This window comes from Pipistrellus hanaki (assembly GCF_964339955.1).
Source record: "Pipistrellus hanaki genome assembly, chromosome: 3".
In the NCBI taxonomy this organism is placed as follows: Eukaryota; Metazoa; Chordata; class Mammalia; order Chiroptera; family Vespertilionidae; genus Pipistrellus; species Pipistrellus hanaki.
Window position 1 is genome coordinate 139,494,612 of NC_140505.1, and position 20,967 is coordinate 139,515,578.

The following is a 20,967-nucleotide window of genomic DNA, read 5'->3' on the forward strand; positions in this document are numbered from 1 at the left end:
AATGTGAAAGGTATTTGGTGCATGAATTCATGCACTGAGCCTCTAGTAATTTAATAAATTACATTTGGCATGCAGTTTTCTTGTTTGGATTAAGAGATATTGGGGTTGCAATAGTCTAGTTTAGCAAAATTTAACTTTAAAGGCTTAATTTAGAGTACCAGCTGAGTTAAAGTAAGCCACTGAATTTAAAAATTACTTACAAGGTGCAATGACTTCTTGTGAGAAATAGAAAGTATGGATTCTGATGCAACTTATATTCTACTAAGATAAAAGTTGTGTACAACCAAACATAAAAATTATTAGCACTTGCATGCTAAGATTTCTCTCACAGATGAGACTCCAAAGCCTATTCATAGACACAATTTCCCTCATTTCCTCAGCCTATGGCTCATAGTTTTTAAGAGGCCTATAGGTAGTCTAAAAAAATGAATTCTTTAGAAATGAATACTGAACAAAATATACATATAAAAGAATTGTTGGTTGCATGTTTATTAACCTGGACATAATTTCCATAGCAATCAGTAATTCATTTACTAGACAGATCAACTAAGAATTTGAACTCCTTGTATTAACAATATGGACACACTCTTTCTTCCCTAATGCCTTTATACTCATGATTCTGCCTAGACAATAATAATGATAGAAAACATACATGTGGCACCATTTATATTTCGGACACTTCTTCTAAATGTTTTTTATAATCCATACAACAATAATATGAGGTAAGTACCATTATATGCCCCAGTTTACAGATAAGGAAACATTGAAATGAAATCTGTTGGAAGCCACCTACTAGGGTTGAACTCAGAATTAAGCCTAGAAGCCTGGCTCTGGAATCCATGCTCTTATTCACTGCAAGATACCACCTTTGATAACAAGCACATCCTGTTCCTTTACTGATTTACTTCCACTTCAACTTTAGAGTTCAGTTAAAATTTATTATCTCCAAAATATATTCCTCCATTCTTTAATCTGGGTTAAAATATTTCTGTATACATCATGCTCCCTACTAAGCTATTATCACCACATTTTAATGTTAAATATTAATAATTCTTTACTTGACAATAACTTCTGTATGATCAGAACTTCAACTTGCCTTCATATATTGTCAGCATTTATGTTCTATGCCCCTGAAAAATGGCAATTAATCATTGCATATTTATCATGTAGATAAAAATTGAGTGATATTTGAGCATGCAGAATTAGAGAAAAACTTGAAGGTTGTAATACTGCAGTGGTGAGCACAGGTTTAGGTTTAAATAGAGGTTAAGTTCCTGTGCTGCTGCTCTCATTTTCAAACTGGGACCTTAGACAAGTTCTTCATAACTTGCTTATGTTGCTTATATAACTTAATATATTACTTAATTAAGTAATTGATGTGATTTTACCAAGTTACTATACCACTGTATCCTCATATAAAAGAGGAATAAAACTAATATAGCCCTGAAAGTATATAATGAAATACTGCAAGTAAATCACTTAGCACCATTGGTGGCAAAGCACTCGGTATATAATAAAATAATAATGTATAAATATTAGCCATTATTATAGCCATTTTATTATATCTTGTCATACTCAGTCCCATAATGCACACCAAAATAATCAGTGCTAATTAGGTTGAAAATTACTAGCATGTATATGAGCTTTTTCGGATAAACCATTCTAAGTTGGGAGAAGAAATCAGGGCAACTATTAAAAAGTTTTAAAGAATAAAGAAATCTGAGAGAAGTGTAATATTTTGCCTGGAAAAAAAAAAGAGGACTAACAGGTAAATGATATGGTGACTTATTGTTATACTTTTGTTGTTCACAAATTCCATCAAAAATTAAACATGTAAATAACTGCATTATAAAGGAACAAGATTTTAAATGTACTTAGAGTCTGAAAAGACATACAATAAGCAGTGAAAAAAGCCTGAAGTAGTTGTGAAATATTTTTTGAAAAAATAATGTATTTTATCTATATTCTTTTAATCTTGTCTAGGGACAAGGATTAGATCATTTTAATCTTCAAGATTTATTCTTATCAAACTCATTCTAATGGTAATTATGAGTGAGGACATTTATACCTGGAAAAGAGACATTTATACCCAGAGTCATCAATAAACAAGTAGTCAGTTTGTGACTTATTATTTGTCAAAAACTCACATGATTTAAAATTTACTTTTACCTTATGTTGTTTGGTAACTTGTCAGATTCTGTAAGATGAGGCAACAGAACTCCAATGTTCACCTCTTGTTATTATTTTAATTCTAGAAAGAAAAAACATAAAGTAATTAATAACTATGTTCTGACTATAAGTACTAAAAAATCATTAGGTTAAGATAAAATGAACCACTCCCCCTACAAATTGACAAAGGCATGTTCATTATCTCAGTGTTATATTCTTCCCCTAGAAAAATTGACTTCTCTTCCTCATGGCTCTACTTAACTGTTCTTTCCTTTAGTGGTTATTCCTTGAACAATGTTGTAGTCCTTTGCAGAAGAAAGACAAAGTAAATTTTCCAAACGATGCCCTGAAAAAGTTGAAATAAACCCAGAAATTATATTTTATAGTTATGTGAAGTGAGCCTGAGGACTCAGTCTGCAGGATTGCCTCTCTCTTGCATTCTTGGATGCTTGAATGCTTTTAAAGAAGGAAAATAGATTGTAGTGAATTTGTCAGTAGAGGCCATACGCCATCTGGAATCTCTAATAATATGCCAAAATACTAGCAGCAGCTATATATAATGGCTTTGATATTAGCAAAACAGTGTAACTTTTTCAAATAATTGCAGCATTGGGGTTTCCCTCACCTTCTGGGAGGATATCCTCCTGGGAGACAGGAAGCAGAAGTAAGTTATTAAGATATTGAGGTCCCAGAGCCAAGTTCCATGAGCACTATAGAGGCTCTAGATTATTTTTAAAAATGAAAAAAAATTAAGAGGAGTGGGGGAAGAGCCAAAGGAATCAAAAGTAAAAATTCATATAAGAGTTTCTTTCCTTGTGTTAATCCTTTGAGGTGGGGGGAGTCCAAAAGAATCTTTGATCAAAACTTCTTTGTTGAAAAAGAAGCACTTGAATTTACCATGACAAAAGGATTGGTAGGAACCAAAAATACTTAAGAAAGAAAATATTATCCTTCATAATATAATTTATAGGGAAAGTTTTGTTCCTACTTATAAAGTTCACTTCATTGTCACTTAGAACCTCTCTATAGTTATTCTTTATTATTATTTTTATATTGATTTCAGAGAGAGAAAAATCAGAAATATCATTGATGAGAAAGAATCATTGATTGGATGCTTCCTGCACACCACCTACTGGGGATTGAGCCCGCAACTCAAGCATGTGCCTTGACCAGAATTGAGCCTGGGACCAATCACTCTTCAGGCCAATGCTCTATCCACTGAGCCAAGCCAGCTAGGGCTCTCCATAGTTTTCTTTACCCATATTTTGTAAAGAGGTAATATACAAATTGACCATCACTTCAACACACAAGATGGCCTCCCCCATGTGTTCAAAGATGGCCACCCCCATGTGGACACAAGATGGCCAGCAGGGGAGGCTAATTGTGGGCAATCAGGCCAGCAGGGGAGGGCAGTTAGGGGTGACCAGGACTCCAGAGAAGAGCATTGGAGGGTGGGTGGGACCAGGCCAGCCGGGAAGGGCAGTCAGGGGGTACCAGGCCAGCAGGGGAAGACAGTTGGGGGTGAACAGGCCTGAAGGAGAGGGCAATTAGGGGTGGCTGCCTGGCAAGAAAGGGCAGGTAGAGGTGACCAGGCCTGCAGGGGAGGAAAGTTGGGAGGGACAAGGCCTGCATGGGATGTCAGTGGGATGGGACAAGGCCTGCAAGGGAAGGTAGTTGAGGGGGACCAGGTCTACAGGGGTGGACAGTTATGGGTAGCAGGTCGACAGAAGAGGGCAGTTAGGGGCAATTGGGCTGGCAGGGGAGGACAGTTAGGGGCTTCCAGGCTGACAAAGGAGGGAAGTTAGAAGTGACTCAGCCACCAGGAGAGGGCATTTGTGGGTGATCAGGTCTCCAGGGAAGGATAGTTAGGGCTGAACAGGCCAGGAGAGGAGGGGAGTTTTGGGAGATAATAAAGATCAGAGCAGAAATAAATGACATAGAGACCAAAAAACAATAGAAAACAACAAAAGCAAAAGCAAAGGCTGATTCTTTGAAAGGATAAACAAGGTTGATGAACCTCTAGCCAGGCTCAACAAGAAGTAAAGAGAGGGGACCCAAATAAACAAAATCAGAAATGAAAGAAGTGAAACAGATCCCATAGCAATACTGAGGATTGTAAAACAAACAAACAAACAAACAAAAAACAAAAAAACTATGAACAACTCTATTCCAACAAATTTGTCAACCTAGAAGAAATGGACATATTCCTAGAAAAATACAACCTTCTTAAACTCAAACAGGAAAAAGTTTGAATAGGCTGATAACTATGGAGAAAATTAAAGCAATAATCAAAAAACTATCAGCAAACAAAAGCCCTGGACAAACATCTTCACAGGGGAGTTTTAACAAACATTCAAAGAACTAAAACCTATCCTTCTCAAACTATTCAAAAAAATTCAAGAGGAAGGAACACTTCCAAGCTCTTTCTATGAAGCCAGAATTACCCTAAAGCCAAAAATAGATAAAGATACTACCAAGAAAGAGAATTACAGGCCAATATCTGTATGAACATGGATGCTAAAACCCTCAACAAAATCCTAGCAAATTGGACCTAGCATTACATTAGAAATATCATACACCAGGACCAAGTGGGATTTATTCCTGGATGCAAGAATGTACAATATCCACAAATCAATAAATGTTATACACACATAAACAAACTGAGAAATAAAAATCACAGTCATATCAATTGATGCAGAAAAAGCATTTAACAAAATCCAACATCCTTTTTTATAAAAACTCTCAGTAAGGTGGAAATAGAAGGATCATACCTCAACATAATAAAAGCCATTTATGACAAACCTATAGCCAACATCATACTCAATGGGGAAAAACTAAAGCCATTTCATCTAAGAGGAGGAGCAAGACAAGGTTGCCCACTCTCACCACTTCTGTCTGACAAAGTACTGGAAGTGCTAGCCATAGCAATTAGACAAGAGGAAGAAATAAAGGGCATCCAAATTGGAAAATAAGAAGTAAAACTGTCATTATTTGCAGATGACATGGTATTATACATAGAAAACCCTAAAGACTCCATCAAAAAACTATTAAACTTAATAAGTGAATTTGGTAATGTAGCAGGGTACAAAATTAACACCCAGAAATCCAGAAATCTATGGCCTTTTTATACACCAATAATGAACTCACAGAAAGAGAAACTAATATATATATATAAACTTTACTAAGAAAGTAAAAGACCTGTATTCTAAAAACTACAGGACATTGAAAAAAGAGATAGAGGAAGACATAAACAGATGGAAGAAGATACTGGGTTCATGGATTGGTAGAATTAACATCATTAAAATGTCCATACTACCCAAAGCAATGTACAGATTCAATGAAATCTCCATTAAGATATCAACAGCATATTTCACAGTCCTAGAACAAACTCTACAAAAATTTAAATGGAATAAAAGAAACAGTGAATATCCATAGCAATCCTGAGAAAAAAGAACAAAATTGGAGGGATTTCAATACCAGATATCAAACTATATTTCAAAGCCACTGTTCTCAAAACTGCCTGGTGCTGGCATAAGAATAGATATGTCAACTAATGGAACAGAACAGAGAACCCAGAAATTGACCCAAGCCAGTATGCTCTATTAATATTTGACAAAGGAGGAAAAAGCATACAATGGAGTCAAGACAGTCTCTTCAATAAATGGTATTGGGAAAACTGGACAGATACATGCAAAAAAATGAAATTGACCACCAACTTACAACATACACAAAAATAAAGTCAAAATGGATAAAGGACTTAAATGTAAGATGGGAAACCATAAAAAGCTTATACAAAACCCCAGACATATGTCATAGCAATATCTTTACTGATACATCTATTAGGACAAGGAAATTACAGAGAAAATAAATAAATGGGTCTACATCAAAATAAAAAGTTTCTGCACAAAAACAACAACAAAATAATCTACAAAACAACAAGAAAATCCATGGAATGGGAGAACATATTTGCCAATGTTATCTCTGATAAGGGTTAAATCTCCAAAATTTACAGGGAACTCGTACAACTTAACAAAAGGAAGATAAACAATCCAATCAAAAAATGGACTTTAAGAGACACTTTTTTTTAAAATAGACACCTTTTGAAAGAGGACATACAGAAGGCCAAGAGACATGTGAAAACATGCTCAAAGTCACTAATCATCAGAGAAAAGCAAATAAAAATGACAATGAGGTACTATCTCACACCTGTCAAAATGGCTATCATCCAGAAATCAACAATCAAAAGTTCTGGTGAGGATATGGAGAAAAAAAACAAAACCTTTTGCACTGCTGGTGGGAGTGCAGAGTGGTACAGCCACTGTGGAAAGCAGTATGAGGTTTTCTCAAAAAGTTCAAAATGGAGCTCCTATTTGACCCAGTAATCCCACTTCCAGCAATACACCCCAAGAAATCAGAAACGCCAATCAGAAAGGATATATGCACCCCTGTGTTGATATCAGCACAATTTATAATAGCTAAGATTTGGAAACAGCCTAAGTGCCCATTAGCAGATGAGTGGATTTAAAAAACAGTGGTACATCTACACAATGGAATACTATGCCACTAAATAAAAGAAGGAATTATTACCATTTGCAACAGCATGAATGGAACTGGAGAACATTATGCTAAGCAAAATAAGACAGTTGGAGAAAGATAAATTCCACATGGTCTCACTCATTTGTGGAATATAGTGAACAACATAAATGGATGAACAAAAATATACCCAGAGATAGAGAAGCATCGAACTGACTATCAAACATCAGAGGGAAGGCAGGTAAGCGGGGGTAAGAGATAAACCAAAAGACTTGTATGCATGCATATAAGCATATCCTATGGACACAGACATTAGGGGGTTAGGACATGTCCTGGAGGATAGGAGTGACCAGGTAGAGGTCAATGGGGGGAAAATAATGTTGTAATAGCTATAGATGGGCCAGGGATGGAGGGTACTTAAAATATCAGGGGGACCACTCCGTAAAGTATATGATTGTCTAACCACTATGCTGTACACCTGAAATGAATGCCAAATAATATTGAATGTGAACTATGATTTTAAAATAGAAAAGACAAACCCAATGTGGGCAGGAAAAATGACATGTGTAGACTAGTTTGGGGTGAATTGCTTTCCTCCAAGTACCAATCATTATAGCAAGAATGACACTACAATGTGTAAAATAATAATAATAATAATAATAATAATAATAATAAAATAAATAAGTAAGTAAGTAAATAAATAAAATTCTATTGTTTAAGCCACCAAGTTTGTGGAACTATTAGAGCAACCCTAAGAAATTAATACCAATTACATGAACAAAATGTGTTCTCATGTCATTTTTTTCCTGAGTGTTTATCAACTTGTAACAAAGTTGGGTTCATTTCTATTTGTTTTCAATGTTTGGAATTGATTTTTTATTTTACTTTTTGGCTATACTAATATTAGTGATTTATATTTACAAAGTCAACCTGTACAATAAAGTATAACTCCCCCTCCAAAAAAAATGGTTAATTATATTGATAAATTCAAATGTACAATAAAATTACATGAAATTCAAAAATGAGATAGGAATAAAATTAATGAAAAAAAATGAGTAAAAGACGAAGGCATTTAAGACTCCTAAGGTCCTTGTATTGTTTAGGAAAATGTTAAATATTTAGTAACTGGACCTTGATATGTTAAATAAGCGCATTGAAGTTTCAAGGGGGAAATACTGAAAATAATCTTTCAGAATATATCTAATGAACAAAACAAGCTAATGACCAAAATAGATCCAGAGACATAAAAACATGGAACACACTCTTGAATCCCAGAGAAAAGGCAGGGGGTGAGTGGGAAAAGATTCAACAGAGAACTTGTATGCATATCTGCATAACCCATGAACACAGACAATAGGGCTGGAAGGGATCAATGAGGGGGAGGGAAAAGGGACATAAGTAATACTTTCAACAATAAAGATTTAAATTAAAAAATAAATATAACATATTCAAAAAAGGACCTATATATGTATAAAAGCCTAAGTGACTGTTATAGTTGACCAAACGATTGGTTGACCAGTTGTTATGACATGCAGTGACCACCAGGGGACTGATGTTTAATGCAGGGGGAGTGCCACTGAGCCAGAAGTCACCTGGGCTCATGTCTGGCGAGCACAGCAATGAGACGGAAGCCTCTCCCGCCTCTGTTGCAGGCGAGCAGTAAGGAGTGAGGGGTCCTGGACTGCGAGAGCCCCAGACTATGAGAGGAATGTCTGACTGTCAGGTTAGGCCTGATCTCCCGGAGGATCAGGCCTAAGTCAGCAGGTGGACATCCCCCAAGGGATCCTGAAATGCTAGAGGGTGCGGGCTGGGCTGAGGAACCACCCCCCAAGTGCACAAACCTTGTCCACCAGGCCTCTAGTTGGAAAATAAAAGAAAAAATAAGACACACAGAAACAGAAATCAAAAAATCTGATGCAAACACAATCTGAAAAATCAGTGTTACAATAAATAAAATGTAAATTGGCTATTCCAGTTAATATTCCAAATCTCCTACAGTTAAATGGCAAATACCTTCAGACTGAATTTATCAATATATCTATGTGCTATTTTCAAGTTATATCCTGTATAATAAAAGCCTAATATGGTAAGTGTCCTGTCAACTGGTCAGCCATTTGACCAATTCTATCCAATAAAAGAATAATATGAAAATTGACAGTCACTCCAACACACAAGATGGCTGCCCCCCTGTGGACACAAGATAGTTGTCACAAGATGGCTAGCAGGGGAGGGCAGTTGTGGGCAAACAGGCTTGCAGGGGAGGGCAGTTGGGGAGGACTAGGTCTGCTGGGGAGGACAATTTGGAGGGAACAGGCCTGCAGGGGAGGGCAGCTGGAGCAGGCCTCCAGGGGAGGACTATTGGGGGAGGGAGGGTTAGGGGTTACTGGGCCAGAAGTGGTGGGCAGTTGAGGGCAATCAGGCCTTCAGGAGAGGATAGTTAGGGACAACCAGGAGAGGTAGAGGGGCCAGTTAGGGGCAATCAGACTGGAAGGTGAGTAGTTAGACATCTATCAGGCTGGCAGGAGAGTGGTTATGGGGTGATCAGTCTGGTAGGCAGAAGCGGTTAGGGCCAATCAGTCAGGCAGGCAGGCGAGTGGTTGGGTGACAGGAGTCCTGGATTGTGAGAAGGATGTCCAACTGCCTGTTTAGTCAGACATCCCTCTAGGGTCCCAGGTTGGAGAGGGTGCAAGCTGGGCTGCTGAGCTGAAGGACCTCCCCACCCAGTGCACAAATTTGGTGCACTGGGCCTCTAGTCAAAGCATAATATGCTAATGATATGCTAAAGCCATTCAACTGCTCTCTATGACATGCACTGACCACCAAGGGCCAGACACTTTGACCAGTAAGTTAGTTTGCTGCTGGGATCTGGCAAATTGTGACTGAGTGAGATGGGCTGGATATGCCCTGGAGCCCTCCCGTGGTCCCTCCCTGGCTGGCCAACCTCCCGTATCTCTCCCAGGCCCTGATCATGCACCAGTGGGGTCCCTCGGCCTGGCCTGCACCCTCTCACAAATCTGGGAGCCCTCAGATGTCAGAGAGCCAGTTTCAGTCCAATCCCACAGGCGAGGCCAAGGGATCCCATTGGTGCATGAATTTGTGCACCAGGCCTCTAATCAAATATCAGAACAAATGTTAAAAGTACCCTAGTGCAATAGCACTTAAGGAAATGTATTCATCACTCATTCATTATACAGTTAAAATTAAGATTTATGACATTCACTGTTCATGGAGATGTAAGCCCAGGAAATCCATGCATTGCTTATGGCAATATGATGCATAACAACTTTTATTGAACACAATTAAGAAACACCTTCTAAAAATGAAATACACAAAATCTTGGCTCTAACAATTTTGCTTTTAGAAACATATTTTACACAGCAAAGAAATATGTCTGGCAGTACATATGACATATGCCAAAAAATTATAGAGTTAACAATTTAGTGTGTTTTAAATTTTTTAAAACTTGATTCCATGTTAAATATTTTTATCATTAAAACAAAGAAGCAAACAACAACAAAACAATAATAAAAAACAATGGGGCAAAGGAAAACTTTTGGAGACAACAGCTATGTTTACTACCTTGATTGTGGAGATGGTTCCACCAGGGTATGCATATCTCCAAATTTATTAAATTGTATAGATTAAATAGGTCCAGTTTTTAATATAGCAATTGTACCTCAATAAAGTTGTCTTTAAAGTGAAGGGAGAATCCACAAAATGTATAGAAAGTTGGAAAATTTGATTCAGAAATTAGTAGAAAATAAGTCTGGACATCCAAAATGTTACTGTCTCTGTGGCTGTTGTGTCACCATCATCAATATTTCAGGACAGTGAAATGTCACTACAAGCAACAGTGTCAAAGTTATCATTTATTAGATTCCATTATTGCCAGCCATAGTGTTCATTTTTAACTGCTATGGTTTTTTTTATCACTATTCCTCTAAATTCAAAGTCCTAGACAAAAGCATCAGATTATCAGACTTCTCATCATATACCCAATGTCCTAGTTTCCAGAAATAGGAAGATAAGCTTCTCAACCTTCAGATTTCTATAAAAAGTGGAAGGAGTATGGTTCCCATCAATGACCATACATTGGCAAATTCCCGACAGGAAAGTGTTTAGATGCTAGGCAGTCAAACAATAATAGAGTTTCACTACAAAACTAGAGGTCTGGTGCCCAAAATTCGTGCATGGGGAGATGTAACCCTCAGCCCAGCCTGCACCCTCTAAAATCTGGGACCCCTCAAGGGATGTCCGACTACCCATTTAGGTAGGATCAGGCCTAAACGGGGAGTCTGACATCCCTCTCACAATCCAGGACTGCTGGCTTCCAACTACTCTCCTGCCTGACTTGCTGATTGCCCCTAACCACTTCTTCCTGCCAGCTTGCTCACCCCCTAAACACTCCCCAGCTAGCCTGATTGATGCCTAACTGCTCCTCTGCCAGCCTTATTGCTCCTAACTGCACCCCCTGCAGGCCTGTTCACCCCAACTTCCCTCCTCTACTGGCCTGGTCACCCCTAACTGCCCTCCACTGCAGGCTTGATTGCCCCCAACTGCCCTCCCTTGCAGGCCTGGTCCCTCCCAACTGTCCTCCCCTACTGGCCATATTGTGATGACCATTTTGTGTCCACAAGGGGGCAGCCATCTTTAACCACGTGGGGGCAGCCATCTTGTGTGTTGGAGTGGTGGTCAATTTGCACATTACTCTTTTATTAGATAGGATTAGTTTTATTACAGCATCACCAAGATAGAATGTCCTCTAAGAATTGAGAGTGTAAACATCTTAAGAATGTTTTTAATTAAATGTTTCTTAAGGAAACGTAAGGTACAAATAAAAACTGTTTAGAGATTATGGATTGCTTTTTTGACATCTAGTTTCCATTTTCTCTTCCTTAATAATACCTGATCTATTTTTGAGACATTAACCATTTTCAAATTGAATCTATTGGGCTCAGGTTAGGTGTCCCATCTTCCCTTGGCAAATAGACCCATAAGAAAGGAATGCCAATAGAATGCTTCCTCACCGGAATTGGAAATTTTAGCAAAGTATCTCCTGCCAGCCTGATTGATTTACTGCTTAGAAGTTTATATTTCCAACTTGTGATAGTCTTTTCAGATAGGTCCCTGCTAGACTACTTCTATATGTCATACTTCTTCGTTCTCTGCAGTGTGTTTGCTTTTACCCTATTTTAAATCTGATTCTTCTGCCTCACTACTAATTCTGTATGTTACCACTATGCTTACCAGTCTAATAAATAACTTCTTGCTTAGGTTGCTTAACTCGGTTTCTATTACTTGCACCCAAAAGTCTAAACAAATATCCATAATTATTACAAGGGAATGCATGGATGTAACTGCTTCAGGGATAACTAGGGTTTGAAAATTGCTTATCTAGTAAAAAATATTTTTTTAAAAAAAATCCATTTTATATGGTCTGCTAGACCAAATAATCACCATTATGACATATAATTACGGAATGATTCATTCAAAGACTGAAATAATCTGAGTACTTCTGATAAGTTAAAGCAACACACAAGATGGCCACCCCCATGTGGACACAAGATGGCTGCCACAAGATGGCTGGCAGGGGAGGGCAGTTGGGAGTAACCCTGACTGCAAGGGAGGGCAGTTGTGGTTGATCAGGCCAACAGAGGAGGGCAGTTGGGAGGGACAAGACCTGAAGGGGAGGGCAGTTAGGGGCAACCAGGCTGGTAGGGGAGGGCAGTTAGGGTAAGCCAGCCTGACAAGGAAGAGAAGTTAGGGATGACCAGATCATCCAGGGAGAGTAGTTTAGGGGCACCAGAACTGCAGGGGAGGACAGTTAGGTGCAACCAGGCCTGCTGTGGAGGGCAGTTGAGAGTGTCCTTTGTATAATTTGTCAGATATAAGTATTGCTACCCCAGCTTCTTTTTCATTTCCATTGACCTGTAAAACCTTCTTCCATCCTTTCACCATCAGTCTGTGTGAGTCCTTTGTTCTGAGGTAGGTCTCCCATAGACAGCAGATATATGGTTCATGTTTTCTTATCCATTCAACTACCCTATGTCTTTTGATTTGGGGCATTTAATCCATTTAGTTATTATTAATAGGTACTTGTTTGTTGCCATTTTTATTCTTTATGCCTGTGTTCCTTTTTCCCTTCCTATCTCTTTTTACAGCAGTACCCTTAGCATTTCTTTCATTGCTGGTTTGGTGACAATGAACTCCCTTAGTCCTCTTTTGTGTATGAAGCTCCTGATTTCACCCTCAACTTTGATTGACAGCCGTGCTGCATACAGTATTCTTGGATTCATACTTTTGTTTTACATGACTTTGTATATTTCATTCCATTCCTTTATGGCCTAATGTGTTTCTGTTGAGAAATCAGTCAATAGTCTGATAGGAGATCCCTTGCAGGTAACATTCTGTATCTCTCTGGAAGACTTTAATATTCTTACTTTGTAATTGGTGTTTGCCAATTTAATTATAATGTGTCTTGATGTCAGTCTTTTTTGGTTCATCCTGTCAGGAACTCTGCACTTCTTGGACTTGTGTGAGGTTTTTCTTCTTCCCAATATCAGAGAAGTTTTCTGTCATTATTTCCTCAAACATGTTTTCTATTCTTGCTCAGTTTCCTCTCCTTCTGGGACCCCTATTATGCAGATGTTGTTTCATTTCATATTGTCCCAAAGTTCCCTTAGGCTCTCCTCCTGTGTTTTTTTTTAATATATTTTATTGATTTTTTACAGAGGAAGAGAGAGGGACAGAGAGTCAGAAACATCAATGAGAGAGAAACACAGATCAGCTGCCTCCTGCATACCCCCTACTGGGGATGTGCCCACAACCCAAGGTACATGCCATTGACCGGAATCGAACCTGGAACCTTTCAGTCTGCAGGCTGATGCTCTATCCACTGAGTCAAGCCGGTTTCAGCACCTCCTGTATTTTTAAGTTGTTGCTTTTTTCCTAGGTGTTGCTCTGTTTGGGTATTTTTTTTTACCTTGTCTTCTAGCTCACTGATGCAGTCCTCTGATTCTCCTAGTCTATTGTTGATGCTTTCTATTGTGTTTATTACAGTGATGTCATTTTTCATTTCGTCTTGGTTGTTCTTCATTTTCTCTTACAAATATTGTTGAATTTGTCTTCCATCCTTTTCAGCATCCTTATGACCATTTCTCTGAATTCTTTCTCTCAAAAATTGTTTTTCTCCATTTCATCTACTTCCTTTTCCAGTGATTCCTTCTTTTCCTCCCTTTCTTTTGTAGGGGGGCTATTTCTTTATGTCCCCATGTTTGCTCCTCTCAGGTTGTCTGGTTATCTCTCTCTCTCTCTCTCTCTGCCCTGAGGTTATTTCCAAAAGGTACGGTCAAGAAATTGAATGAATGGAGAAATGGCCACAATTCAGTATAGAGGAGGTAGAAAAACGATGAGTGTATAAGAAAAAAAGGAAAAAAACAAATGCAAAAAAATAAAAAAGAAATATATATATATATATATATATATATATATAGATAGATAGATAGATAGATATGTTAAAAAATATATATTAAAATATATATATAAGAAAATTATATATGTATATATTCAAAAAATTTTCCCCTTTCTTTAATCTTTCTATCTATGTTTTCATCTATTATTGGAGAAGGATAATAGAGAGTAGATAGGCCTGAGTTGGTTATTGGAATTAATTAAGCTTTCAGTAGAAGAAGAGAACAAGCAAGAAGAGGAAAAACAGAAGTGGGGGGGAAAAAACTAACAATCGATAATAATAAGACAGAAAAACAGAAAAAGGAAGAGGAAGAAGAAAAAAGGGGGGGAATTGGCTAGTAGAGAAAGAAAAGAGAGTAGAGAAGTGTACATGGACTTGGAGCAGCAGAGAGAAAATTAGATATATGAGTATGATCAATTTTTAGCAGGCAGTAAGAAGGAAGAATAGAGGAAAACTAAAGCAGGAACAAGGTAAGAGAAACAGGACGGAAAAGGGGAAAAAAGAGAAAAAGAGTGTTGGCATAAAGGAAAATTTGAGATAGAGTAAAATAATGCTAAAAGAAAAAGAAAATATAATGTAGAACACCGATCCCAAAATAAAAGAAAAGAAAACTTTAAAAAGGGTAAAATAGTAGTAATAATAATAATAATTAAAAATAAAAATATAATAAAAGTAAAATCAAGTGAGAAAAAAATTTTAGTTTCTTAAGTAAAAGATAAAAAAAATGCAAAAAGTGAAGTAGTGAAAGTCATTCACTTTCTCTACTGTTCTGCCTGGCACATCTATTTCCTGTCAGGTAGTCAGCACAGTATTGAAGTTTCCTGCAATCCACCACTCCTGTGTGTCATAAGCCAAACCTTGTTTTCAGGTAGGCAGGATCTCTCTGTTCACTTTGTTTCTCTGCCTGCCTTACACAAGAGTTCATTTCTGACACAACCCTTGAGTGGCAGTGTTTAAACTCTTTTTTCCATGCCGCACTTAATACTGGATTGGAAGGATGGACTGACCCAGAGCTGGTTTCCTGTTTGTCTCTCCTTATTCTGATCCCCAGTTTCCACAAAAACAACTTTCCCCTGCAGTCTTAGTGAGTGTTTTTAATTGGAAGATCCTATGCGCTGGACTTAGCAAGCAAAAGCAAGGAGGTTAAAAAACAAAAAGAAAAGAAAGATAAAGGAGCCCCACCGACTCACACCTTTCTTCCCTGGCACTGTGCGGCCACTATAGAACTTCAGACTGCCTTTCTGGTCACAGTTTCCCATGGCTATGGGGTAATATCTAGAGCCCCTTCTGCCAGCAGCCCCGTGGACCCCCTTCTACATTCAAGGGCTACACTGACTCCAAGAGCCATGGATTTGGTAGGGCATAGTCTTCCTCTGAGGCTCTGGTCCCCACTGCATGTGTTTCTCCCTCCGGCTGGGATCCAAGATTTCACTTCTCTCCAGGAGATCTCTGACCTTTCCACCCAAGGATTGTCTCACCAGTTGTGTTTAATTCACCAATTTTCAGGTGGGTGTTATTTGATTCAGATGTTCCTTCTATACTCTGTGAGAAGGTTCAGGGCCTTACCAGTATTTGGCACCACTTTGTCTCCACCTGGACAGACTTTTTTAGGCTCCCACAGTTGGGGAGGCTGGAGTCTCGGTATTCATGGGTTCGGAGCTAAGGCTTCTGGTCCCTGGGCATTGTGGTAGTAGGGTCCCAGGGGGTATCTGAGGCCTCCCCAGTTGAAGGTAAGGCTGGGCTTCCCATCACATCCACTTTCCCCTTTAAGATGGCGAGGTCTCTGTGACAGAGCTGGCCACTCTGGAAGAGATTTCAGCAGTAAGAGAGGCTGGCTGGCCATGGGAATCTGGTCCGCCAGTCCCCAACAGTCCTATGGGATATAGCTGTCCCTCACTCACAAATACAGACACTCCCCACACATCCACACACTCTCCTATCACTCTCTCACTCACACACTATCTTGCAGCCTGCCATCCCATTGGCTGCCATCTTGGCTTTCAGTCCTCAAACTTTCTTAGAGGTGGCAGTGTTTCATAAACAATCTATAGATCATTGAAAAAGAAAATGGTTTGTCAATGAAAGCCAAAAAGGTTGTTAAGACATTGAGTTGTTCTGATGGAATCTTAGTGGCACAAATAACAAGAAAGATATAAAGCAGGCACTACTTTTTATAATTCCTGTGAACCCAGAAAAAAATTACCAAGGAAAATGTTTATGGCAATTAAAGTAAAATAAAAGCAAGTTCAACTTAATACCTTTGAAAGAATTCTGCCTTGGTTTTCAACTTTCCTGGATTCCTTCCAACATTTGGAGTGTTTTAAGCAATGCCACCTAGAGGTTATACACTGGAATACTGTAATCTGTTATAGCTATAAAAAAGAAAATATAATCCACTAAACTAAAAACTAAAGCAAATGAATCTAGACTGTATTTGCACTCAATAGCTTATTGCCTTTTTCCAATAGTCCTTACTAACGCACACTTGTTAGACATAGGAAAGAGTGGCATCTATATAAATAAATAAATAAATAAATAAATAAATAAATAAATAAAACCTAAACCAAAAAGGGTATTTTCTAGACTTATAATAATCAAAGTTCCATTTACAAGCTGATTTGTATTTCTAATTTGCTCCCAAATGACTTTTTTTTTTTTTTGAATGTCAAGAAAAATGGTAATATCTGAGCACCAAGAAAAATAGTAAATTCACACATGGTTAGGGAGCAAGGGAGAAATGGTAAGACACTTAGCTTCTCTCTCTTAGGAATAGTTATTTCTCAGATCTCTTACCCTAATAACATTAACTCGCCAGTATGCACATCACTGTGAACTCATCAAAGGAGGCTTTGGTATCCAAACAAAACAGAGAAAGAAGTCCTAATCCAGGACCCATAATTTAGGTTTTCTCAATGCCACGTATATAAACAAAACTGGTAGTTTTATTTTATTTGTTAGGTTTAGTTTTTGTTTGATGTCTAATATTGTCTAGACTTGGACATTGTAATTGTTTAGCTGAAGCATTACTTCTGTCAATTGTAAAAATTGTCACTGACATGACTTTGTCTAGAACTTGGCTTCCTTTGATACATGACAAATCTGTGGGATGTTTCCTTAACCACCCTTCCCTTCTCAACTGATGTCTGATATTTAGAACTAATCACATTTTTAAAATACCCCATTCCAAACTAATCCTGGTATCCTACACATAGACACACATATGCCTGCACACAAAAATATAAGTTTACATATAATCCAACCAGCTACCAAGGTTATTGTACTGCCTTGTGATATTGTTAACTGAGGTTTTCAAGCTGACTTCGTTTCAATATAGTCCTTTCAAATTGCAGTCACTATCAAAATTTTGTATTCCTCAAAAAATAGAAGAGTCAAACTGTAAAACATCATAAAATCATAAGATGTTTTCATTGTATGAGAGCAAAGAAGAGATGACCATTGCATTAAAAGAAAACCAAACAAAATGTCATAAATTAAGTCAAATCAATGCTATTTCCCCATTTCTTCTTTTGTTCCTTGAAATGCTAGGTGGCTGTTGATTAGAGCATCATCCTGTACACCAAAACTGGGTTTGATCCCTGGTCACAGAACATACCTAGGTTGTGGGTTCAATACCTGTCAAAGCATCTACAAGAGACAATCAATCGATGTTTCTCTCACATCAATGTTTCTCTCTCACTCTCTCAAATTGGTAAACATATCCTCAGGTGAGCATTTAAAAATAAAGATCATTGGTCATTTTACCTTTTCATATTCTCTTCATGACATACACAAGCTTTCACATCTTTGGCATGACATCAAAAACAAAACACAACATTAGCATTTATATTGAGTGTCATTTGCATATGAACCAGTTGGGTCACACAGTTTCCAAGTTGATAATCATACATAGTATTTTCTCAATCTAAATTTTACTTAGGCATACAGAAAAGAGAAACACCAAAATTCCATACTTCTCCATTTACATATTGTATTATTAATGAGAAATATATAACTCTTTGTAAAATGCAGCAGATTTTTATGGGTATCCGGAACTTACAGATCTAACATTGCCTTGAGGAAAACTCAATAAGGCGTTTGGAGCATTTTTATAAGATCTTACTAATGCCATTTAATAAAACATTTAAGATTTAAAAAAAAATAAATAAACCTGAGCTTTAAATGCCTAAATCTTAAAAATCTGAAAGAAAACATCAAATGATGCAAGAAACAATCAAGTGAACAGAAAGAGATTTAGAGTAAAACGTTTTTCTTCCATAGGACTTTTTTCACGGCATTTTTAACATCCTTATTTCTTAGAGAGTAGATTAAAGGATTCAGCATAGGTGTGAACAAAATATAACATACTGAAGCAACTTTACGAAGTTCGGGATTGTTTGGAGGTGTGAGATAGACAAAGGAGACAGTCCCATAGAGCAAACTTACAACCCCCAGGTGAGAGCTGCAAGTTGAGAAGGCTTTCTTCCTCCCTTCACTGGAGCGGATCTTCAAGACAGCGCTTACGATATACATGTAAGAGACTACAATAACAACTATTGTGGGCAAAATAACAATGACAGCTAAACTAAGGGACACAATCTTATTCATAAAGATATTAGAACAGGAGATCTTCTCAATTGGATTTGAGTCACAGTAGAAGTGATCAATGACTCGGGAGGCACAGAAAGACATTGAGAAGGTCACAGTATTTTGAAGGATGGCACTGACCCAGCCACAGAGATAGGAACCAGCCAGCAACTGTATACAGAGGCTTCTTGACATGCGGACAGTATAGAGAAGTGGATTGCAGATGGCAATGAAACGGTCATAGGCCATGGCTGCCAGGACAAAGGCCTCTGTTACCATGAAAAGTGCATAAAGAAACATCTGAGCTATGCAACCTGCAAAAGATATGGTCTTTTTCTGAGACAGGATGTTGATCATGGCTTTGGGTACAATAGCAGTGCAGTAGGAGAGATCGATGACAGAGAGATTGCCTAGGAAGAAATACATTGGTGTGTTCAGCCGGGGGTCAGTCACAATGATGCCAATCATGCTAAGGTTTCCCAGAAGGACCATCCCATAAACAACCAGGAATAGTAGGAAGAGAAGACTGCGGAACTCTGGTTGGACCCTGATGCCTACAAGAATGAAGTCAGTCACTTCTGAGTAGTTGCCTCCTCTCTTGTCACCCATGGCAAATTTCTGCTCAAAGGCATAAGAGAAAGTCAACAAATAAAGTTTCCACTCTTGCTCGATGATCACAAAACTTCATGTTAAAAAATACTTTATGGCTTACATAATGCTTTCATACCCATTTATCTCCATTAAGTTTCTACACATGAACAAGGTAAATGAGACATGCTTTGACTTGCATAAGGCAGTACAACTAGTTAAGAAGGAATTTGGACTCAAGGTGAAACATTTTGTATTTAAGTCTAGTGTTGATTTCAACACAACATAGTCTGATACTGCTTTATATCTCTCTGTCTTGTCATATGAGATGGTTTGTGAGATGGCATTTGTGATTTCAAAATATTAGTTTGATAAACTTATACTAAGAAAAAGACCCTTTCTTAAACTTAATTTATCATTCATTATTTTTCTGTCATAATAAAATAAATGAAGGAAAGGGAAGCTAAAAATACATTTTAAGATAATATGAAGTTTCCACTAAAAGAGCTCTTGCAATTGCAAGTAATTTACTAAAGAGAAATTGTCTTATTTAGATACTTCAATTTCTTGAACTAGTCTATTTTTATTTAAGTGGAAAAGTAAAATATGAGTGGTATCTTTATATATAAAACATGTATCTATATAAAACCCTAATATTTAAATCAACCGAACAATGAGCACTGACTCATCAGGGGGCAGACACTCAACACAGGAGCTGCCTGAGCCCACAGGTCCCAACCAGCAGTGGCAGCAGAAGGGCGGGGCCAGCTAGAAGGAGGCACCAGGCCAAGGTGGGTGCGAGCAGGAGCCCCAATTACCCTGCCAGTCGCTCCACAGATCAGCTCTGATTGCCAGCCAGGCCTAGGGATCCTACTCATGCATGAATTTTGTGCATCGGGCTTCTAGTATATATACATCTTTTTTATCTTAAAGAGAGAACGGGAAGGAAAGAGAGAAAGAGAGAGAACATCTATCAATTGCCCCCCACCCATACCCCAACCTGATCGAATTTGAAAGCTCTGAAATCTGGATATGTGCCCTGAATAAGAATCTAATCATCCACTTTTTGGTGTACAGGATAACTCTCTAACCAACTGAACTACACCATTCATGGCTATATTTATATTATTTTATCTTTGAGGTTTTTGATCCTGTCAAAAAATTCATGTTATTTTAAACTTTTCTAAACTTGAGGAAAAAAATTAGAAGCTTCAAAGTAAGGAACTGATAAAAAATGTTGACTATGATTTTATTGTATTCTGGAACTAACAGAATGAAGTTTTTAGAGCAGTTTCAAGCATCATGTGTTGGTTGTATTTATAAAGAGAATTGTTTAAAAGATTATGAAGCACTCTTAAGACATACTAAAATCATTTCATACATAACTCTTCTTTCTGCAAAAAGTCACAGGATTAATAGACCTTATCCTTTATTCTTATGTGAAAAGAAGGAGGAGGAAGAGAAGAGAAAGAAGAAAACAGAGACAGAAAAGGGGGAGAGATTTAAGTTCTTAAACTAAATCAAATATTACTTTTTGATGTTGCTTTCAGTGAAGGTAGCATTAATATTTCAAGGATAACCTAATCTAGAGTAATAGAATATATCAATAGTAGAGTAATACT

The 20,967-nt window shown here is 37.7% G+C and overlaps 1 protein-coding gene across 1 annotated transcript in view; it reads right to left on the reverse strand.

Annotated features, from left to right (window-relative positions):
• Window positions 1-19,366, reverse strand: part of LOC311619721 (uncharacterized protein) — a gene marked incomplete at both ends in the record, with an annotated part of 31,655 nt that extends 12,289 nt beyond the window's left edge. The window contains one exon of the mRNA XM_084878259.1: window positions 18,437-19,366. Within this exon, the coding sequence (XP_084734385.1) occupies window positions 18,437-19,366 (930 nt within the window). The remainder of the gene's footprint in view (window positions 1-18,436) is intronic.
• Between the last annotated feature and the right edge of the window lie 1,601 nt (window positions 19,367-20,967).